The sequence below is a fragment of the Hyperolius riggenbachi genome, chromosome 9 (genome assembly GCF_040937935.1).
Source record: "Hyperolius riggenbachi isolate aHypRig1 chromosome 9, aHypRig1.pri, whole genome shotgun sequence".
In the NCBI taxonomy this organism is placed as follows: domain Eukaryota; kingdom Metazoa; phylum Chordata; class Amphibia; order Anura; family Hyperoliidae; genus Hyperolius; species Hyperolius riggenbachi.
This window is the reverse complement of record NC_090654.1, coordinates 136,965,211-136,989,702: the sequence shown is the minus strand read 5'-3', so window position 1 is coordinate 136,989,702 and position 24,492 is coordinate 136,965,211. Positions and strand designations below refer to the sequence as shown.

The 24,492-nt window shown below is 44.3% G+C and overlaps 1 protein-coding gene and 1 pseudogene across 1 annotated transcript in view; one reads left to right on the top strand and one right to left on the bottom strand.

Moving 5' to 3' along the window:
- LOC137532729 (uncharacterized) overlaps positions 1 to 16,146 on the bottom strand; it is an 82,115-nt gene extending 65,969 nt beyond the window's left edge. The window contains exon 1 of the mRNA XM_068253569.1: positions 15,246 to 16,146. Coding sequence (XP_068109670.1) covers positions 15,246 to 16,046 — 801 coding nt within the window. The 5' untranslated portion in view covers positions 16,047 to 16,146. The remainder of the gene's footprint in view (positions 1 to 15,245) is intronic.
- Positions 4,971 to 13,200, top strand: LOC137532341 (uncharacterized; annotated as a pseudogene).
- Positions 16,147 to 24,492: the final 8,346 nt, after the last annotated feature.

Here is a 24,492-nt window from a genome sequence, read left to right as displayed (position 1 = left end):
AAGCAGGGTGGCCTTTTAGATGACAGGTTGTATTGGGCCTGATCTGATGGATAGGAGTGCTAGGGGGGTGACAGGAGGTGATTGATGGGTGTCTCAGGGGGTGGTTAGAGGGGAAAATAGATGCAATCAATGCACTGGGGAGGTGATCGGAAGGGGGTCTGAGGGGGATCTGAGGGTTTGGCCGAGTGATCAGGAGCCCACACGGGGCAAATTAGGGCCTGATCTGATGGGTAGGTGTGCTAGGGGGTGACAGGAGGTGATTGATGGGTGTCTCAAGGTGTGATTAGAGGGGGGAATAGATGCAAGCAATGCACTGGCGAGGTGATCAGGGCTGGGGTCTGAGGGCATTCTGAGGGTGTGGGCGGGTGATTGAGTGCCCTAGGGGCAGATAGGGGTCTAATCTGATAGGTAGCAGTGACAGGGGGTGATTGATGGGTAATTAGTGGGTGTTTAGGGTAGAGAACAGATGTGAACACTGCACTTGGGAGGTGATCGGACGTCGGATCTGCGGGCGATCTATTGGTGTGGGTGGGTGTTCAGTTTGCCCGCAAGGGGCAGGTTAGGGGCTGATTGATGGGTGGCAGTGACAGGGGGTGATTGATGGGTGGCAGTGACAGGGGGTGATTGATGGGTGATTGACAGGTGATTGACAGGTGATCAGTGGGTTATTACAGGGAAGGACAGATGTAAATAATGCCCTGGCGAATTGATAAGGGGGGGTCTGAGGGCAATCTGAGCGTGTAGGCGGGTGATTGGGTGCCCGCAAGGGGCAGATTAGGGTCTGATCTGATGGGTAACAGTGACAGGTGGTGATAGGGGGTGATTGATGGGTGATTGATGGGTAATTAGTGAGTGTTTAGAGGAGAGAATAGATGGAAACACTGCGCTTGGGTGGTGATCTGATGTCGGATCTGCGGGCGATCTATTGGTGTGGGTGGGTGATCAGTTTGCCCGCAAGGGGCAGCTTAGGGTCTGATCTGATAGGTAACAGTGACAGGTGGTGATAGGGGGTGATTGATGGGTGATTGATGGGTAATTAGTGGGTGTTTAGAGAAGATAACAGATGTAAACAATACATTTGGGAGGTAATCTGACGGCGGGTTTGCGGGCGATCTAATGGTGTGGGTGGGAGATCAGATTGCCCGCAAGGGGCAGGTTAGGGGCTGATTGATGGGTGGCAGTGACAGGGGGTGATTGATGGGTGATAGGTGATTGGCAGGTGATTGACAGGTGATCAGTGGGTTATTACAGGGAAGAACAGATGTAATTAATGCACTGGCGAATTGATAAGGGGGGGTCAGAGGGCAATCTGAGCGTGTTGGCGGGTGATTGGGTGCCCGCAAGGGGCAGATTAGGGTCTGATCTGATAGGTAAAAGTGACAGGTGGTGATAGGGGGTGATTGATGGGTGATTGATGGGTAATTAGTGGGTGTTTAGAGGAGAGAATAGATGTAAACAATGGATTTGGGAGGTGATCTGATGTCGGATCTGCGGGCGATCTATTGGTGTGGGTGGGTGATCAGTTTGCCCGCAAGGGGCAGGTTAGGGGCTGATTGTTGGGTGGCAGTGACAGGGGGTGATTGATGGGTGATAGGTGATTGGCAGGTGATTGACAGGTGATCAGTGGGTTATTACATGGAAGGACAGATGTAATTAATGCACTGGTGAATTGATAAGGGGGGGGGGGGGTCTGAGGGCAATCTGAGCGTGTGGGCGGGTGATTGGGTGCCCGCAAGGGGCAGCTTAGGGTCTGATCTGATAGGTAACAGTGACAGGTGGTGATAGGGGGTGATTGATGGGTGATTGATGGGTAATTAGTGGGTGTTTAGAGAAGATAACAGATGTAAACAATACATTTGGGAGGTAATCTGACGGCGGGTTTGCGGGCGATCTAATGGTGTGGGTGGGAGATCAGATTGCCCGCAAGGGGCAGGTTAGGGGCTGATTGATGGGTGGCAGTGACAGGGGGTGATTGATGGGTGATAGGTGATTGGCAGGTGATTGACAGGTGATCAGTGGGTTATTACAGGGAAGAACAGATGTAATTAATGCACTGGCGAATTGATAAGGGGGGGTCAGAGGGCAATCTGAGCGTGTTGGCGGGTGATTGGGTGCCCGCAAGGGGCAGATTAGGGTCTCATCTGATAGGTAAAAGTGACAGGTGGTGATAGGGGGTGATTGATGGGTGATTGATGGGTAATTAGTGGGTGTTTAGAGGAGAGAATAGATGTAAACAATGGATTTGGGAGGTGATCTGATGTCGGATCTGCGGGCGATCTATTGGTGTGGGTGGGTGATCAGATTGCCCGCAAGGGGCAGGTTAGGGGCTGATTGTTGGGTGGCAGTGACAGGGGGTGATTGATGGGTGATTGATGGGTGATTGACGGGTGATTGACAGGTTATCAGGGAAGATAGATGCATACAGTACACAGGGGGGGGGGGGGTCTGGGGAGAATCTGAGGGGTGGGGGGGTGATCAGGAGGGGGCAGGGGGCAGGGGGGGATATAAAAAAAAAAATAGCGTTGACAGATAGTGACAGGGAGTGATTGATGGGTTATTAGGGGGGTGATTGGGTGCAAACAGGGGTCTGGGGGGTGGGCAGGGGGGGGTCTGAGGGGTGCTGTGGGCGATCAGTGGGCGGGGGGGGGCAGATCAGTGTGTTTGGGTGCAGACTAGGGTGGCTGCAGCCTGCCCTGGTGGTCCCTCGGACACTGGGACCACCAGGGCAGGAGGCAGCCTGTATAATACACTTTGTATACATTACAAAGTGTATTATACACTTTGTATGCGGCGATCGCGGGGTTAACATCCCGCCGGCGCTTCCGTACGGCCGGCGGGATGTTACGGCGGGTGGGCGGAGCCAGTTGCCGGGGGAAGCGCGCGTCATCAATGACGCGATCGCTCCCCCGGCATGCCTAAAGGACGCGCCGCCTGAAGGCGTATTGCGGTCCTTTAGGCGTCCACTTTGCCGCCGCCCATGGGCTGTGGGCGGTCGGCAAGTGGTTAAAGGAAACCTGCAGTGAGTGACTCACCAACGGGGACAAAAATCAGTTTGACAGTCAGACAACATTATAACACTGACTAATAGCAAGCCTCCATATTTCTCACACTCACTATTAACTGTATTCAGATCCTTATTTGACAAAGGACAGAGTAATGTCCAGAGTGCATTAACACCTAATGACCTATTATCATTTCATTGATGATGATGATATGTACGGTAATATCTATGCAGAACACAGCAGCCATATTGTATCTCGTGGAAGCCATAATTTCACCTTTTCTGCCTGTTTCATATGTAAATGTCTGCTCAAAGCCAGCTGGCTTCATGGAGTTCCTGTATGTAAATGTAAATTAACTCTGCATTCAGTTTCCAGCAGGAAAAGCTACCATTGTCTGCATTTGAATAGATCAATTACGTTGGATAGGCAAATGAACCTAGACATTCAATTAGGGACTGTCTACCTAGCCTCTAATTAGGAGATGGCTAATTATTCAATAGCCAGTCAGGTCCTTACCTTTAATCTGCTAGGAAATACTGTCACCAATGTGTTTGTCACCTGTAACTTGGAGTGGGAAGTCTTTTGATGTGTGTGCTAAAATACACTTTTACCTGTGGAAATTAGATCTATGGGGACATGGGAAATGTCTGGAAAGTTAATTAAAACTAGTTCCTCCCCTTCCCAACGAAATTGCAGCCTCCAGGCATATTTCCCAGCATAAAAGGCAGGGCCAGATGCCTAAAAATCATCTTCCCCTGAGGGTAGCGCATAGCTAGAGATGATCCTGAGCGAATCAGAAAATTTGTGTCCCTTTACGGCCCAGTTGGACATTTGCGCTGGTAAAAGTTAAATTTCTGTTTATTTTTCGGGGTACAGGTAGGAGGCGCCCGGGTAAGGATGTTCAGTATAATATTCTATATGGCAGTATCCAACTATTACACAATAAGTTGTCCTACCTTATAGGTGTCCCTTTAGGAAATAGAGACAATCAGAAGTAAAAGGAATAAAAGGACCCAAAGGCCGAGTGGGGACGGCACTTCCCCACCTGCGGACACAAGTGGTTGCCTTTACGGCAACCCGCGTTTGTGAGTATAAGTACTGCTTTTAATAGCTATATCCAGATCCACTAACCGTATTGCACCAGATTGGGCTCCTGGATCTCTCTGTGTTTTTTCCTTCTACTATTCTACAATTTCTGTTTATTCCCATTTTATTTTAAGCAAATTGTCTTATTGTGTATCTTTGTAACTTTTATTTTGTACTTTTTACTTTGTTTTTTTGTAAATTTTGTGTATATATTATTTTCTGCATTGTTCCACTTTGTTCTGGAATATTAAATCGTTATTTAATAAGTTTGACTTCCGCTGTACTAAGCCAATGCTCATAGCCTAGAAGAGACTGCAGTGTAATTTACGTAACGAGTCCAGTGGCTGATTGTGCCATGCTACTGTACGATTGTATTGTGTGTTTGGCGTTCCCGTGTTTGACCTAAGCGCAAAGCTGACCCAAATACGAAAATGCAGACTGCGTGCAGATCACTTGACAGCAGAGTGGGGATCATTGAAGTGTCTAGCAGCAGCTAGTGGTGGCAGTGAGAAGTGCTTTGAGGGGTGACAGCCTTGTTGTAGCTTGAATAAGGCTGCTCCCCTCTCAATCTGGTCAAACTCGCAGTTGGGAACCGTATCTGCAGGCTTGCCGCGGGGCCGGTTCCTGACATAATTGGCTGGCAGTGGTGAGAATGTTTAGTACATTAGTACGCAGTTTAGCTCTCTATTCTGAGTACTAAAGGCTGGAAGCTGTTAGAAGCGGCTAGCTTACAGAAGTCTTCTCAGTGCAGAATCTATATACTTTTTTTTTTCTTCACAAAGGTACACACTTGGCATTTTGCTTCCCCTCCCCCCTTTTTTCTTTTTATTTGGCAACACGAGGGCTCAGAAAGCAACCAGCTATGCAAGACAAAACAAAGAGATGCTACTCAACCTGTGTGAGCACAGAAGCATCGAGACGGTGCGCGGCCAGACTAAGGAGCAGTTAGTTCGTGCCCTCGAGGAGTATGATGAGGCAGAGCAAGCCCGTGCTCCAACGCCAGCAGATGCAGCTCACGACATGCCAGAGGAGGAATCGCTCCCGCCACAGAATGCGAGTGGAGATGATGTCCTTGACGATCCACCAAACATGGAGATGCCATCTCTGGGAGCTGACCTACAGCTACTAGGCTCGGCTGATCCCGAACTGCGCCTAAAGCTGATCCTACTGCATCGACAAGCCGAGAAGGATCATGCTGAATGCCGCCATCAGGCAGATAGGGAACAGGGTGAACGGCGACACCAGGCCGAGAGGGAAAGACTCCAGGCTGAGAGGGAAAGACTCCAGGCAGAGGAGGGAAGAGCTGAATGGCAATACCAGCTGGAGCTGGCTAAACTTCAGCAGCAGAACCGGTCTGCTAGACCCGCAGAACGCGAAGGTGAGCGAGTTCACAGAATCCCCCTGGATAAGTTCCCCGCTATGGACTAGGACTCTGACATAGACACTTTCTTACAGGGGATTGAAAGGACTTGTTGTTAGTATGGGGTACTCCGAGAGCAGTGGGCAAGGTATCTCACACCAGGGCTGAGAGGCAAGGCCCTGGAGGCGTTTGTGAGTCTCCCCCAGGAGAAAGAAGCAGACTTTGAGGCAATTAAGAAAGCCATCATTACGTGATACCACCTCACGCCAGAGGTGTATCACAAACGTTTCAGGACAGTGAAGCGAGGTCCTAATGACAGTTACCTGGATCATGCTTGCAACCTGCGCACTGCCTTTCAGCAGTGGTTAAAATGACTGTCAGTCAAAACCTTTGATGCCCTGCAGGAACTGATGATCAAGGACCAGTTCCTACACACTTGTCCTGCTGAGGTCCGGTTCTTTGTACTGGACCGAGAGCCAAAGACTGTGGATGAGGCCACAAAAGTCGCTGATTCCTACACAGCCCATCGAGCATCTGAGTCCCGGAGGACTACAACACCCAGCTGGAGGGGAGAACAGATCGCTAAACCTGCTTCACCCATCACCCAGAGGAGGCAAGCACCGCTGTCTCCTGGATTCAAGCAACCAACCACTGACACCCGGAAATGCTTTGTATGTGACAGGGTGGGTCATATCAGCATGACTTGCCCAGAGAGGAAGAGGGAGGCCGCAAAATCCAGTGAGGCCTCAATCCCCAGTGAAGTCCAAACTGCTTTGTGTGCTACCAGAAATGCCACTGGCTATGCAGAGAATCTGCAACCTGTCATGGTTGGGGATACAGTTACCACTGGCCTGAGGGACACTGGAGAAGAGGTGACTCTAGTGCACCCCCATCTTGTGAATCCGGAGGAGTACACTTCTGGCAAGACTATGGCTGTGAAAGGAGTTGGGGGTGTCAGCCCAGCCATATGTTGCATGGGTTCACCTGGACTGGGGTGCCGGCAGTGGAATGAGAAAAGTGGGGGTAACTGATGCCATCACCAGGAACGTTTTGTTGGGTACTGACCTGGAACGGTTAGTTGCCCGGTATGAGCCTACTCCAACCCCCGTGGAGCCCGCCTCCTCAACAGAAGTTCAGGACTCTTGCAAGGGACTGTTTGATAACTGTGCAAGTGGGGGGTGCTGGTGAGCCTCCAGGTGCTAAGGACTGTATACTAGGAGCCGGCCCTAGTGAGTCTCCAGTGCCCAGGCCTGGAGTGGGACATGTTGATACAGAAAATGCCGAAACTGATGATGTCATTCATAACGCACGGACTATCGAGGTAATCGATGCAGGAACTATTGATGCTACTTGTGAAGTGCTGAGTAGCGATGTGTGTAATGCTGCAGATAATGTTGATGTTGTCTTTTCCATCACTTTTGTGGCCAGCATAACTGTTTCTAGTTTTCAAAGTTCGCCTCCCCATTGAAGTCTATTGCGGTTCGCGGAAGTTTGCGCGAACCAAACTTTTGCGGAAGTTCGCGCGGTAAAAGTGGCCAATGATTGACAAACCAAAATTGGATGTTTGTATGCACCCTTAGAAGATAAATCAGCATTAATTTCCCTGACCTTGAAATATAAAAGCAACAATAATAAAGAAAAGTTCATCACCACAGCCCGCAGCGTATGACAGAATGCATAAAAAAGATCAGTGTCATTGGATGATTGCTAGAAAGAGAGAGGGCAGTGTTGCATGACATAGCAGAGATTACAGCCTGGACACAGATAAAAGCCAACTTATGTTCTGTGATTTTACTAGATCACATTACTGTAACTCCTAAAAAGAGAAATTAGTCTTCCAGTCTAAGTGCAGCTGTGGTGTAGCCCGAACAGTATCTGAACTATAGTACTGTCAAACTTGCAACTTCATATAATGTATTGTTAATACCTCATAATAATAGTTCTCTCCAGTTTTTATTGTTCTGTGACTATATCAGAATAAATAATTCTGCACATAGCTTATTTCCACTTAGTATGGATAGTAACAGATAGTTTGACACTTAATACAAAAAATGTTCTTCAATAATAAGTAAATAGCAGCTGCAAGAAACAATAGGAAGGGGAGCCCTGACCTTGCAAGCTCACTAGCTAAGAGAACAGTGAAGGAGACACCAGGTACAATGAGAAATCTGCAGGATTGTCAGTTATTTGGGTACTACCTGCCTTTTTATTTTGGTTGATATCAGTTTTTTTTATTTTTGGCTACGAAGTGCTCATTTTCAAAGGTTTGTTTTGCCAACATTTTTTATGCCAGTAATTAAAGGATGTGCAGGAGGGTTTGGTTAGTATTGGGCTTAGCCTTAGTGTGAGGGTTATGTTAATGTTAGGGTTATGTTAGGATAAAGTGATGGTTAGGTTAGTGTTTGGCATTACATGAGGTATAGTTTAGTGTTAGGAGTGTTAGCTACCATGTGTGGGAATGGTTAGTGTAGTCATCGTGTGAGTTATCATGAGAGGGATAGGTCAGCATTAAGTATCATGAGAGGGATAGGTTAGTGTTAGGTATCATGTGAGGGATAGGTTAGTGTTTAGTATCATGTGAGGGATAGGTTACTGTTAGGCATCATCCAATGGGTAGGTCAGTATTAACTATCATGTGACGGATAGGTCAGTGTTAGGTATCATGAGAGGGATAGGTTAGTGTTAGGTATCATGTGAGGGATAGGTTAGTGTTTAGTATCATGTGAGGGATAGGTTACTGTTAGGCATCATCCAATGGGTAGTTCAGTATTAAGTATCATGTGACGGATAGGTCAGTGTTAGGTATCATGAGAGGGATAGGTTAGTCAGTGTTGGGTATCATGAGACGAATAGGTCAGAGTTAGGCATCATGAGAAGGATAAGTTAGTGTTTAGTATCATGTGAGGGATAGGGTTACACATCATGTGAAGAATAGGTTATTGTTAGTCATCATGTGAAAGGCCACATTCACAGTAGGGCATTGCATTGTGTTCCCTGTGTAACAGAAATAAAAAAAATCATACTGCATGTTACGGCCGCATTGCATCAGGTACAGTTTGTGGGATATGTTAGTGTTAGGCATCATGTGTAGAATCGGTCGCTGTTAGGTATCATGTGAGGGATAGGTCAGTGTTAGGTACCATGTGAGGGATAGGTTAGTGTTAGGTATCATGATGTGAGGGGGCAGCACGGTGGCGTAGTGGTTAGCTCTCTCGCCTTGCAGCGCTGGGTCCCTGGTTCGAATCCAAGCCAGGGCACTATCTGCAAAGAGTTTTTATGTTATCTCCGTGTCTGCGTGAGTTTCCTCTCGGGCACTCCGGTTTCCTCCCACATTCCAAAAACATACGGATAAGTTAATTGGCTCCCCCTAAAAATTGGCCCTAGACTACAGTACTTACACTACATAATATAGACATATGGCAATGGTAGGGATTAGATTGTGAGCTCCTTTGAGAGACAGTTAGTGACAAGATATATATATATATACACTGTACAGCGCTGCGTAATATGTCGGCGCTATATAAATACTAAATAATAATAATAATAATAGGTTAGTGTTTGGTATCATGTGAGAGATAGGTCACTTAAAGGATACCACAACTGACATGTGGCATAATGAGATAGACATGTGTATGTACAGTGCCTAGCACACAAATAACTATGCTGTGTTCCTTTTTTTCTTTCTCTGCCTGAAAGAGTTAAATATAGGGTATGCACTAACTCAGACAGGAAGTGACTACAGTGTGACCCTCACTGATAAGAAATTCCAACTATAAAACACTTTCCTAGCAGAAAATGGCTTCTGAGAGCAAGAAAGAGGTAAAAAAAGGGGAATTTCTTATCAGTGAGGGTCACACTGTAGTCACTTCCTGTCTGAGTCAGGACTGAGTCAGCCACTTACATACCTGATATTTACCTCTTTCAGGCAGAGAAAGAAAAAAAGGAACACAGCATAGTTATTTGTGTGCTTGGCACTGTACATACCCATGTCTATCTCATTATGCCACATGTCAGTTGTGGTATCCTTTAAGCTTTGAATGATGATTAAGTTAGAGTTGGGCTTTGGATGATAATAAGGTTGCACAGACAGTGATTGTACAATATATTGTGTCCAGATTGTTATGTTGAGATCTACTGCACTGAGCTTACAAAAAATAGAAACTAAGGGCTTGTTCATAGTGCTCTCAGTTGAATTGCAGAATAATTTTGCATGTCAACTCACTGCCCATACAATTCTATAGGGCTGTTCACACTACTGCGTTGTAACAGATTGTGTTACTCTAACTCGCTACATGCAGGTCTTGTATAAAGTCTATGTCCTGTCTTCATAGCAGTTCACACTCATTATAACGCATGTGCATAGCTCCCAACTGTCCCTCTTTTGGAGGGACAGTCCTTCTTTGGGAGCCCTGTCCCTCTCTCCCTCTTTCCTCCTCATTTGTCTCTCTTTCAGGACTTTGTCCCTCTTTTTATGTAAATATATATATATTTCTCTACTAATAAATGTGTTTGACTCTTAGGCCCGGTTCACATTAGCGGTGGCCGTCCGGAATCGCCGTGCCGGAGCCGGACCGCTTGCAGAACGGACGGAACGGACGCACGGCAATAGCAATGAAAGCCTATGCGTCCGTTCACATGCGTCCGTTCTGCCGGACCGCAGCCAGACCGGATCCGGACCGGATCCGGACTCCGGCGTCCGTTCCAACATGCGCTATTTTTTGGTCCGGCTCCTCCGGCAGCCGTATCCGGGGCGGAGCCGGACTGCACCATCCGGCCAATGGAAACCAATGAGAACCGGAGAGCGCACAACACACTGGCTACAAAAACCGGACGTTCTACCCCACTTCCTATGCATTTTGGATGGGGACCACATGGGCCCAGCGTTCAGGTGGGGCAGCAGCGATTTCATGCTGGAGCTCTAGGCAGCAACATGTCTGATTAGTCTGATAACGAGGAGGCGAACAACAGAGAATTCCCAGGTATACGAGTAAAAAATGCCTGGATCCATGGTCCCAACTGCAGTCTCTGTATCCACGGATGGTCTCCACACGTCCACCTGTCTCCAACAATGACCCCAGACCCTTCTGCTGACCTCCCAGACCCCAGGTAATAACAGGTTGTTATCTCCTTAAGAAACCGGATCCGGACCGCAACCGTGTTCACACCGCACGGAAACCGGATGCAACCGGACCGGATCCGGACCGGATCCGGATAGGAACCGTACGGATCAGGTCCGGTCCGGATACGGTGCGGTCCGGACATCCGGTGCGGTTTTTACAAAACCGCTAATGTGAACCGGGCCTAATTGTTATTCCCATCCTTTACATTTATATATTTCTAATTTTCAAATGTTAATATGAAGATAAATGAACCAGGATAGAAAGGACCAGTGTGGTTTGAATTGATTTCAGGATTGCCTGTAATGACCTGTAATGAAAAAAGTAAATAATCGAGTTTACCAGCTCCACCTATCTGGAAAAGAATAACTATATTAGAGTGGTATATTCTGAAGCCAATTTGTTTCATTGTCTTTTTAAAGGAAACCTGCAGTGAGTGACTCACCAACGGGGCCAAAAATCAGTTTGACAGTCAGACAACATTATAACACTAACTAAATATAGCAAGCCTCCATATTTCTCACACTCACTATTAACTGTATTCAGATCCTTATTTGACAAAGGACAGAGTAATGTCCAGAGTGCATTAACACCTAATGACCTATTATCTTTCATTGGTCTGATAACTGAAATGAATGATCAAATCCTACTAGTTGCTTTGGGCCACCGCCTGTCTCTCTTGCCTAAATCACTAGCTGAAGATATTAACTTTTAAATAAGCTTGCTACATAATATGTTATGCACACCAGTGAAGACACAGTAAGGGATGCGGGAAATGCAAGCCTTATGGAATGCTTTCATCATCCATGATAAGATATCTGAGGCCAGTGTTCATGTTAGGAAATGTTACATAGGATAAAGATATATTGCTGACTTCCTTTTAACACTATTTGTTTAAAGGGAACCCGAGGTGAGAGTGATATGGAGGCTACCATAATTATTTACTTTTAAACAATATCAGTTGCCTGGCTGTCCTGCTGATCTTTCTGGCTGCAGTAGTGTCTGACTCACACTCCTGAAAAAAGGCATGTGGCTAAAGCAGTCAGACCTATGGTGCCCATAGATCAAGCGACTTTGGCGGCCAATCGACCAACAAATTCGATTATTATTATGGAATTGGTTGAAAATCGGTGCTGCCAAGTGCAGGCCCGACAAACAATGCGACTAATTTCGAGCCGAAATTGGTCGTGTTACTCAATCGCGCCTAATGTTGGGCTGAAGTTGGTTGATCGGATGTGTGGCGGTACGGTGGCTGATTTCAGAAGGAGCGACAAAATCCCCTTTCATGTTGAAATCGGATGGGAATCGGCATGCAGTATATGGGCAGCTCGACAAACATGTAAATCTCTCTCTAATCACATTCAGTTAGAGATAAATGTGTCTCTCTGAATCTGCCCATAATGTACTGATGTATGGCTACCTTAAAATGGATCATGAACAGCCAAACAACTTGTATTGTTTAAAAGGAGATGAATATGTCAGCCTCCCTATTTCTCTCACCTCAGGCTTCCTTTAAAATACTATTTACCAGACTGTTGTGCAGATACTTTGTATTCAGTTATACAGTATTTTGAGAATCACTGATCCAGAACAAGTATGGGTGCCATGTGGGAGTGGAGGTGTCAAATGAGTATTATGGTAAGAAAAACATTAAAGGGCAACTGAAGCAAGAGGTATATGGAGGCTGCCATGTTTATTTCCTTTTAAACAATACCAGTTGCCTGGCTGCCCTGCTGAACTATTTACCTGCAGTAGTGTCATAATCAGACGAGAAACAAGAATGCAGCTAATCTTGTCAGATTAGCTTGTCAAACACCTGATCTGCTGCATGCTTGTTCAGGGTCTGTAGTTAAAATTATTAGAGGCAGAGGATTAACAGGTCTGCCAGGCAATTGGTATTGCTTAAAAGGAAATAAATATGGCAGCCTCCATAACCCTCTTGCTTCAGTTGTCCTTTAAGACTGTAATACATAAATATTTTGTATGAGTTTTTCTTTTTTTCTTTTTCTCACCTCATCTGTACATAAGATGAGAAAAGTGATATCAATCTGTAGTTTAAGAACAACTGTCCTAAAAGGGATATGAAGGTTGCCATATTTATGTCCTTTTAAACAACACCAGTTGCCTGGCGTCCTGCTCATCTTTCTTGCATCAATAGTGTCTGAATCACACACTCTTGAGACCAGCATGCAGCAAAAATGCAGTCAAACGTAAAGAGGAACTGAAAAAAAAAAAAAAAAGAGTTTTACTTACCTGGGGCTTCTGCCAGCCTCCTGCAGCCGTCCGGTCCCGTATGGGTCCTCAACAAACCTCAGTTTCCCTGCCACCAGCTAAATTAGTTTTCGCCAACCCGGAGTTGGCAGGCCACTGCGCTTGAGCAGCCCTGGCCACAGGTATCCTTTCTCGCGTTTGCAGGCGCAGGACGCTATTGTGGACGGGAACACAAACAAGGATAAGCGTGGCCAGGGCTGCGCAGCACAGTGGCCGTCGACTTTCAAGTCGGCGGAACCGAAACTGTCCTGATGTCAGGGAACGGAGGATGGTTGAGGACCGACATGGGACAGGACGGCTACAGGGGGCTGGCAGAAGCCCCAGGTAAGTGAAACTTTTTGTTTTTTTGTTTTAGCGATCTTAAGTTCCACTTTAAGTTAAACATCTGATCTGCATGTTTGTTCAGGGTCTATGGCTAAAACTATTAGAGGCAGAGGATCAACATGACAGCCAGGCAATGTGCATTGTTTAAAAGGAAATAAATATGGAAGCCTCCATATCCCTCTCTGGTCAATTTTCCTTTAACAGTGATAACCTAATGTGCTTTTTCTTGCTGGGTGCTGAAGAGGCTTTAGGGATGGTTCACACTGGCATCTGAATGTGGCAGTTACGGTGTTTGTTGCTCAAAAGTAATCACACACTGCCCATTCAACTCAATGGAAGCTGTTGGTACCATCATTCCCGTCATTCGCTCTACTAGTGAGACTCACTCCGCACGCAGTTAAGAACATTAAAAGGTCAGCGTGGCATGGCTGGAATTATTATTTTATTTTTTTTAAAGAAAAAATATAATAGCTTTCCCTAGAAAGTACATTTGCAAGGACAATGAGCATCTATAAGCTGTGCTTCAATCTACTGTGGAACTGCCAAGTACATCCTCACAAAACGTGAGTTTTAGCTTCTCTGTGTGGTTGTGAGGCTAATCCTCCCCCTTGGCACAAGCTAATCTCAGGTCACACCCACACCCTGCTACAGAGCTTTGCAACTAACTGGGAAGTGCCATGAATCAGCACTATACACTGGACGGGTGCACATAGTTTGGGAAGGTTTCACATACTGGCTGCATTTTAGCTGCTCTTTTTTCTCTCTCTTTTTTCTACAAAGACAGTGGTTACAAGTGATAGTTTAATACATGTAATTATTTCAGAAGCTCACAGCTATAAAATGATACTCTTATTTTTAAAGTGACTGTCTTGTGAGAGATATATGAAAGCTGCCTTGTCAGGGCCGGTTCTCTCAAGGTGAAACCTTTTTCATCCGGTGCAGATATTACAGGGACAGCATGTTTGTACAGTGTTTACACTAACAGCAAGCAGTCAGAGTAGGAGGAGAAGCGAGAGGAGAGCGAGTTGAAGAGGTCATCATTAGGGAAAAGCAGCTTGTTGTGCTGTGTGAGGAGTCTGACTGTGAGTGAGGAGGGGGAGGCAGGAGAGCAGCAGTGTTTCATTTGACTTGCACAGCAGAAGGGAGGAGGTGGCACTGCTGTCCTGACTGAGGAAGAATGGAGTGGCTGAGGGTGAGCAGTTTGTTTGTCACAGACTCACAGCCAGCCAGTGTGCATTGTGTTAAGCCGCAGCATGTCATGTGAGAACATTAAATGAAGCAGAGTAAATTGTCGGGTGCTGTGCGATCATTGGGGCACATCCTCACAAGTTTGCCTCAGGCAGCAAAAAGTCTAGAACCAGCCCTGTGCCTTGTGCATTTGTTTTTAAACAATGCTTAATTGCCTGGTTGTTGTACTGATCCTGTGTTTCTAATACAATTATACACCCAGTACCAGTATTTAGATCAGGAACTCTGAGTGAAGACTGACCAAGAACTCGCAGTGAAGGCTGACCAGAAACTCTGAGTAAAGGATGATCACAGTATTAGGTGTGTGATTCAGAAGGAAGTGAAAAAGATCAGCAGGACAACCAGGATATTGTTATTTAAAAGTAAATACATTTGACAGCCTCCTTACTCTCTCAGTATAAGGACATTTCATTTGAGAAGAGTTGTTAAAAACGCAACTACAAGAGAAACATATTTTAGTTTTAGTTAGTTTAGAAAGCGTTATATTCTCTTTGGGGTTTTTCTAGCTGTCTATGACCCCCATGTAGGATAATTTTCCTCAGTATCTGACCTGACAATAAGTGGGTAAATCTTTCCAATATATACAGTAAAAGTAACAAATAAAACCTTCATAGCTTGAGACAGAGTTAGGACCTCCATGATGACTGCGGGACAAAGTTTATATGAAAGTTAAGGGGGTCCATGGGGGTCCCAGAGACAAAGGCTAAGCAAATGTTGCCCCAGTGAGGATAATAATACCCCTTTACATACTATCAAAAACTATTGCAATATTTTTCAATCTGAAGTTGGGATACAATTTATGGATTGATGTATTGATGCTATGGCTTGGTTACGCACCTGTAGCTTCCCTTCCTCCTCCTGATGGTCCAGCCACTGTCTTCCTATGTGTTCCTCCAGCTTCTCTTTCCTTGTCTTGAGGCTAAGAAGCTCTCTCTGCAGGCTCTGCAGCTGTAACTGGCTCTGTTTGTTCTCTTCCAGCACCTTTCTCAGGTTCTCCTTGGCCTCTGACAAGTCATTTTCCAGAGATGACACTTCTATTGTGTACTCTTCCACAGCCCCTTGCCAGATCTGAGAGAGTCTTATAGCATAGTCCTCCACATTGACTGGCTGGAAAGCTAAAGGAGCTAATTTGAAATTGTCCAGTCTTTGAGAGAAGCTTGATATCTCTTCTTCCATTACAATCTTCTCTTCTTCGTGAACTCTAAGGATGTCTTCCATCTCTTTTTCCAGCTGGAGCAACCTTTCTTTCATCCAGATTTGAGCTCGTTTTTCTTCTTCTAGGAGCTTTTTGCTTTCAGCCATCTCTTTTTTGACCTCTTCTTGAGCCTGTTTTTCTTGAAGGCACAACTCTTCCACATGCTGAATTTCTTGATAAATATTATCTCTGTCAATTTCAACCTCTACCATCGCTCTGTGACTGTCGTCTAAAGCACCCCTCAACTTCATGATCTCCTCATGGTATCTTCTTATGGAAGGTCCACTAGGCTGAGCTCTTAAGTGCTGGATTTCAGCTCTGAGCAATTCATTCTCTTCCTCCAGATCTTTGACCCGAGATAGGTAAGCTTCAAGACGCCTATTGAGATCCCACATTTGAGAGGACTCATCACCCATTAAAATGGGTACTTGATAGGTCTCCATTCCCTTCGTAGCCTTTGCAGAAAGTCTCTGAATTCAGCTCTAAAGCTCTACTACCAGCCTGTGGGAGTTGGATGCTGGATGCTGATGAGTGAGAAAGTGACTGAGGAGGAGCAGAGAGCCAAGCTATTCATAAGCTGCATCTGGTCTGGGAGGAGGGAGCTTCCCTTTAAAATACACTGATTAACCCTTTACAGGATGTCCTGTTGGGCAGTGACTCTTGGACACCACGTGATTCCCAGTGACAGAGTCAGATTTAAAGATGCTATAGCAGGCAGAGCAGCAGTTAAGCAACGATATATAAACTTCTGCAGCATAAATTACTCCCTAGTTCCTAAGAAGTCATTTCCTTCCAGGCAAAGTATGCAGTTTAAAAACACAAGTGACAGATCTCAGGAAAGGACATGCGATTCAAAGCTTTCCATGACTATCTATATTTGTAGCTATGAAAAAGAGAAAATTAAGATACATTAATAGATTTTATAAATAAAACCTGGTAATTTACAATTTCTAATAAATTGCTCTAAAAAATGGTAGAATTTTTGAGAGCGATTTTGCCACTAAAAACAGAGTGATTTCCGGAGTGATTTCAGGGAATGCACTTTTGGACCATGCATTATCTGAATCAAATCGCATTGAAAATGCCGCAGGCACCACAATTGTGATTTCTGATTACTGTATCATGACCCTGTGCCTCTTGCCTTTAACCCTCCTATAAAGCATAAACCTAACATCACTGAACGAATATATTTTAATCTCTTCTGCCTAACCTTAAGACAACTACTTCCTGACTGCTACCTTCTAAACCTACCATGTATGTGTAAGGGGGTATGTGGGGGAGGGGATCATATTTTATAAACTGCCTCAAGCAGCAGAGACTGCAAAAGCATAGAATATGTATGTAATATGTAAATACTGTGACTGATATAATTCTAGGCAACTGCTCCACTTGTGCCCACATTTTCTTTGCATGCAAGCATCTATGAAAATCTGAGTGATCTGCATGCTTGTTTTCTTAACAAGTTATATACAGGCACCTTATGCAACAGAATAGTTAGGATTTCCACTGTAAGAAATATAGCTACATTTCTTGAATTTTTCTCTGCACTCTGATTCAGTGCAAAAGTTTGGGCAATTATTTTTCCTCAATTCAGACCTCACTAATTGTGCTAAAATGTGGCATTAATGAGTACATTTTTATACACTATTTTCTAGAGCTGAAACAAGTCAGAGCAGGATCATCCACCAGACAACCTACGCAGGTGCTTGGGGTGTAGTGAGTGTCAAGGAGCCCACCTGCCACCTTCTCAGACTCCCCTCCCCTTCAGCTTACCAAAAGGACCACAAGGGGGCCCCAAATCTACTACCTTGCCTAGGGCCCCGTTACATCTTTACCTCCTTAGCGGTAATCCAGAGTTAGGCTTGGGGTGGAAATCTGCAGCACAGCGCAGTAATCCCATGCCTGAGTGAGTTATGTGCAGGAGCTGCTGCAGATCTCTCTGTGGCATGTTTTTTTTTTTTTCTTCTTATTTTAAGGTCTAAAAACTTGTTAAAAAAATTCACAGCCAGGGAGATTAATCCCTCTCTCAAACAAGTGATCAAATGAGTGCAGTTGATCTTCATTCCCAGTCTGCAAGACTAGACCAGAGACCATGGCAGTCACACACATGCCTGATGCCTCTCTTCCTTTTGGCTCTGTATCATTAAGCCGGCCGGCATGTGTTGATGCTCCAACAGTAACAGGAGCAAGGCTGAAGAGATCAGCTTGCATAAGGGTATGAAAACATAGAAAAAAATTACACTAACAGCAAACGTCACTAATTAACATGTGTAAATATGTCAGAGAGCAATATAAAAGCTTGACAGACGAGCTTTATGTCATTAGGCTCGTACAAAGGACTAGGGGGGCATGATCTGCACATGGAGGAAAAAGGTTTTTGCTATTTGTTTAGAAAAGAGTTCTTTACAGGATGAGTGATTAAAATGTGGAATGTATTACAGGAAGTAGCTATGGCAAATTCTGTATCTGTGGTATCCTTTCAAGGTGTTTCCTTGCATTGAAAGACATCCATGGCTATAATATCTAGGTAAATCTCGGTGGTGTTGATCCAGGGATTTTAACCGACTGCCATCGGTAGTTGGGAAGGATTTTTTTCCCTTTTAGGGCTAATTGGTCCAAGCCTCGTAAGGGTTTTTTGCCTTCCTCTGGATCAACTGAGATATATGAAGGTGTGAGGGAGCAAGCTAGTTTTGTACTTTATCGTCTGGTTGAACTCGATGGATGTCAAATATTTTTTTTCAACTCAAATAACCATGTAACTATACAGTATAATCTACTTATAATAAACTTGGGTATAGTAAACTACCTCTCCAGTTCTAAGCCAATCTCCATTATAAGTCTATGGGAGCAACGTCTGATATAGTAAACCCGAATATAATAAAACTTCTGCTATAGTAAACGTGTTTTGTGGCCCCTATATGACACTGACTCTGGATATAGTAAAAAGTGGGTGGTGCATGTCATATGTCAGTGTGAAACCAATAGTCCACTGCCCTCTTCAGGCTGGTGCTGCAAGTCCCACCCACAGAGGTATCGGAGTCACTCACAGGAAGCGAGTGGCTGCCTCTATTTAGTGATGGTTGCAATTTTTAAGAAGCCATGGACAATGTACCAGCAATTTGTCCAGCCTATTGACTAATCCACTGTGAAGTTTTCCTATCTCTCTACGATAGATCCCTTAGGATCACTTAAAAAGGACCAACAAATTAATGCTTGTCTGTCTTCTGTTTGTCTTGTTCTTTTCAGTTTGTCTTTGTTTCTTTTATTTTTAGGTATAGCTGGATTTAATAGTTTAGTTTCTTCTAGTTTCAGTCTTATACAGGACAAGTATGTTTGATTATTTTTCTTTTCTTCTGTCACTTTCTACTATGACACCTCTACAACCATGGTCATTGAACTTATTGAGGGTTTCATTCTAACCCACTGTCTCAATAAGTATATTGTTGTTTCTCCTAGATGGACGGTTGTTCCTTAGTATCAACGTTTGCATCTTGTAGAGAATCAAATAGAGATTGGTGCATAGTATAGCAATGGACGATCAATATGTTTGTATTAAGCATCTACTTGCTCCTAGACCACCAGACTACTTGTTGTGGATATATCGGTTGTCTTTTCTATCTTTGCAATTTATTCTATTCTATTATATAAGCAAATGTTGAATCGTTTACATTTTTGTTTATTTGCTTAATAAACAGTTTCATGAAAAAAAAATGTTGTCCAGCCTGGATATGCATCCCCAAAGTATACTTAACCTTGTAGTCCACCAAATATGCAAGTACTTGTACTGTACCGCTAATGGGAGGACAGAGTTGCTCCTTTGCAGCAGAGAATGTACCAGGGCATCCTGGGCCATTTCTAGGACAATATCTGATATAGTAAACTTCTGATATAGTAAACCACTTTTCCTAGTCCCTTGGAGCTTACTATAACAAGATTACACGGTGTAGCACAAATATATGCATGTGGGCACTGAACAGACATACAATCATTGTTTCCTGAAGACCTGCTGAAAGAAAACATTTTCTTTTCTCCTCCATTGATCTAACACCACTCAAATATTCTTCTCCTTCAAGATCCCCCCAAGCCATAGTATTCCACTAACTATAGGGGGTCAATTCTAACTTCCAGAAACTTTCAGTCCAATGGACCATGGTTTAATAAGAACAAACTAAACTCCCCTCCCCCCCCAATATTTAAGCTATAATATAGATTGAAATACAAAATTTAAAGGACAACTGTATTGAGAGTTATATGGAGGCTGCCATATTTATTTCCTTTTAAGCAATATCTGTTACCTGGCAGCTCTGCCTCACTATTTGCCAGCATCAGTGTCTGAATCACACCAGAAACAAGTATGCAGCTAATCTTGTCAGATCGGTCAATGTCATAAACATCTGATCTGCTGCGTGCTTGTTCAGGGTCTAGGGCTAAAGGTATTAGAGGCAAAGGATCAGCAGGATAGCCAGGCAACTAGTATTACTTGAAAGGAAGTAAATATAGCTGCCTCCAAATACCTCTCACTACAGTTGTCCTTTAGGGCCGGTTCACACGGACGGCAGGCGGCGTCTACCGCCAAGCGTTCGGGACCCATCGGCTAAACGCTCCCATTCAAGTGAATGGGAGCGTTTAGCATTGCGCGGTTACCGTCGATTACCGTCGATAGCATAAGCGCGGCGTTCCAATCCCGATTTAACGCGTCGTTTCGGCCGTCCCTAGAAGCCGCATGCGACGTCCAGGGACGGCTAGCCGACGCGGCTTCATGTCCCCCTGCGGGGAGGAGAAACGCTGAACGCGACGATCTCAGTACTGCCGCCAGCGAACAGGACGTCACAGGACGACACGACTTCCTGGCCGCCCCAACGCCGCCTGCCGTCCATGTGAACCGGCCCTTAATCAGCCAATAACCTTTGACCCTACAAGTAAACAAATTAGCTCAGTCATGGGACTCAAGCTACAAAGTCAGATCACTGATCCACCTATCTAATTGGATGACCTAACAATTAGAGCTGTGACAAGGAAGTGTGGATGATACAGAACTTGCTCCTTGATGGCTTGAAGCTGAATGTTGAGGGAAACTGTTTGGCAGGCAACTGCTCCACACCAAAGTCCTGCCATTGGATCTTGTATCTTTTTTTTTTTCTACTGATTCCTTCTTCCAGTACTGGCAGCCTTCCAAATTTCCTGCCCTAGCAAAATCCTTCCCAAGCAAAACTGCCCGGCAACCTCTAAAACAAATAGAGAAACAGAAGCCGCACTTCCATGTAATGGGGATAATATTCACAGACACCAAAATGTGTGATCAGATGGGATCTATGAAACTGAATACAAATTTCCATCAATTTAATATTTAAAGGGGAACTTCAGCCTAAACAAACATACTGTCATCAAGTTACATTAGTTATGTTAATTAGAATAGATAGGTAATATAATCTCTTACCCACCCTGTTTTAAAAGAACAGGCAAATGTTTGCGATTCAGGGGGGCTGCCATCTTTGTCATGGGGGCAGCCATCTTTTTGGTTGAAAGGAGGTGACAAGGAGCAGGAGACACAGTTCCGACTGTCCTGTCTCCTGATTACCCCTCCCAGCTGCACACGCTAGGCTTCAAATGTCAAATTCAAAATGTAAAAAAAAAAAAAAATTGCACCAAAACATCAGAACGAGAACAACAAAATCAGAAATCCCATCATGCTTTGCACAACATCAGGGGAAAAAAGTCCGGGCAGTTTTCTTCTGTGCAGCTAAAAATGAGGCTTGTATGAGAGAAACAAAGTTCCGATACTGTGACACTGTTAAAGAAACTCCAAGCCTTTTCAGTGCTGCTGAGTCGATTCTTAGTCCGGAGGTTCGCTTTAAGGATGATGTATTAGTCAATATCTTTTGGTGCCTACCCAGGGGAGAAATTCAAAAGTTTGTTTTTTTAAAAAAAATCAGGAATGGAAATGGGACTACTACCCTAATTGCGGAAATATTTTTGTCTTTGTGCTCTCAAACCAAGTGGTGCATAAAATTAACAGATTTCAAGTTTCCAACCCAAGTACAGTCTATAAATTGGAGAGAGAAATGAGTCTCCGGCAGTGTGGCTCAGACATCCATTTATTTTACAATGCCATGCAAACAGTCAGCTATATTGTTACCAAAAGTGTAAGCTGAAATTGTACCAGCTTGTTGTCAGACAAAGGGTGCAGGACAAGGGATAGCTTGATGGCTGTTTCTTGCCATTGACGCTTTTTATGAGGCTGTGTACATTCCATACCTTAAAGAGGAGCTGTCAGTCATACTATCTCAGAAAAAAACACATATATAAGTAGATACTGTAAATACTTGCTCTACTTACATAACATATGTATTGCACTGTCCATGTTTTGATTGTAGTGATTTTTCTACAGTAAAAAAAGAGACAATTCTTCTTAGTATTTCTCATTTTAACTGAAGCCAATCCTGATGTAATTTCCTCCCTTACTCTCCTCTGCCTGATTGTGTATGCATAGTCCGCCCTTCACTATAGAAAGTGCATTGTCTCAGCATGAGAAATACTGGCCAATCAGAGAGGAACAGAGGTGTGGGAGGGGATAACAGGAGGGAAAGAGGCTTCAGCCCAATCAGGCTGCATTAATAAGTCTGAGGGGAAGTAGAGAAATATAAAAGGCCAACCCCGCATGCCCTGCAACTTCCTTTTTGAGTACCAAATTTTGTTTGTACCAAATAAGAGTCAGGTAAACTGGGGAATGATCATTTATCAACAAGAGAAGTAATTGTGATTTTAACTTTTGCCTGGTAAGCATCTTTATTACTTATTTACCAGATAAAAATAAAGAATTGATTTTTGATTTTATCCCTGACAGTTGCACTTTAAAAGGATGGGTGTAGTAGAAACAGTTATTGGAGTTATTATGTAAACGCTATTGAACATGAAAGTTTGGACAGCCTCACTGAGTGTTCTGCTTTTAACAAAAAACTCCACTAGAAACTAGAGTCCCTACGTAGTCATACTTTTAAAACAACACGTAACTGAATGCAAATTTTTGCAAAATAAACATTTGTTTATATTTGTATCATTTGTATTTGTTTTTGCATTTAGCAAAAACAGATCTTTTTTACAGATGACCTGACTTTTAAGGAAGGCACGGCCTTAGAATGAGCTGCTCTCTGTAACATTATTAAAGAGATTCACAAACCTATGTCTTTCACATCCAACTTTAATGTGGGATGTTGCATAACATTTTATTCATTGTGTTGCTGGAGAGGAATCACCTGTCCTACTCCATTTCTTTATTTATATACAGTATATGAATTTGCTAGAAATCAATAAAAATAATAAATCTATGAATTCAGGCTTTAGATCTTCTCTTTAACAGCCAAAGAGAGGAGATAAGCTAAAGGCATAATTTTCATGGGAATGCCTCTTTATTAGAAGTTTAGACACTCCAAATACCAAGGCCAGCACTGTAACATTATCATAGGTAGGGTTAAAAAAAAGGTCGTAACGCCCTGGATAAAAACAAAAAAACACAGAGTCACCTGGAGCTCGAATGGGGCAGTAAGTCACGACAATAATGAAATGTACTCACAAAGGAAGGTTGCAGACGGGCAACCAACCACTGTAGGCAGGTGGAGATACACAAACCCGACTCCACTCCGGTAACCAGCCAGGCTGGATGTGGTCGCTCTCTTGGTACAAAAAGTTCTAGATTGTTGCAAAGGTGGTGTTAGGCCACCTGGCCAAATAGAATACCCCTCCCGAAAAAGGGTTGGTAACACAAAGGGAGAGAAGGAGGCGGCCAAGGTATGGTAAAGCTATGTTAAGAGCAACTAAAATGAAAAAGTTTGAGGTGGCTTACCTCGATGACACATTCAAAATAATTTGTAACATACTTTAATGTGCACTTGGCAACGTGTTTCGTGGGTCTCAGCCCACTTCTTCAGGCCAAATACAGTTCCAGAAGAAAATCAAGCCAGCGTTTGTATCGCCTCTATCTTTGAGGTGTCTCAAAAGCTGGCTTGAGTGTTAGCCCTTCTTAGCATACTGCCCCGCCCTTCACGGCTAGTCATGGCCAGAGGGGGATCTCCGTCCACCGCCTGTGGCTGCTTCTCATGTTGTCTTAGGCCAATGTTCTCCTCTTAACCCCAGACAATGCTGTATGTTTCTCCATCCCATTCTCAATAGTGGCATCATAGTCTCCTCACCAGAGTCTCCTATGCCCTCTTTTCCTGCAATGCCTCTCAGCCTTGCTTTCTTCTCTTGGCCTGCAGCTTTGATCTAAGCTCATGCTCCTTTAGCTTCTACTGGCCACATATCTTGTAGGCATAAGCTCAACACACCCCATACAATATTGGTTGTATAGATTTACCAAATCTATGTAGTATAAGGGCCAGCATATTGAAAATACCTTGAATGATTGATTGGATAAGCTCTTATACTAAATGAAAGTGGTAAGGTTGAACAACCAAGATTGTATGGTGTGTGTTGAGCCTTACACAGACTGCCTTGCCTGGCACTTCCTTTACTTTACTCTGGGCATTCTGATAGTTCTCTTCAATCAGGTCTTCAAAAAACCACCTTGACCACTCCAGCTAATGCACTGCTAATTTATTAGCTGGTCTTAATAATGCACAATCCTCGGGCCTTCTTCAGAGGGTTGACTGAACTGTGCATTTGTTGGACGGTTCAAACTCCTGTCTGCTGACTATGAATGCCTTTCAGCTGCAATTTAATCCAGCCAAATGGCAGCATTTGTAACCCTATTCATGTCTTGCATGATCTACCTCAGATTGCATCTTTCCATCACTCTGGCGTCCACTAGCAGGACCTTGCCGTTCTGCTCACTTGCCATGGACATTTCTGTCTCCAATCCCCTGGCTTGCAAGAGACACCACTGTTATCAAGGCT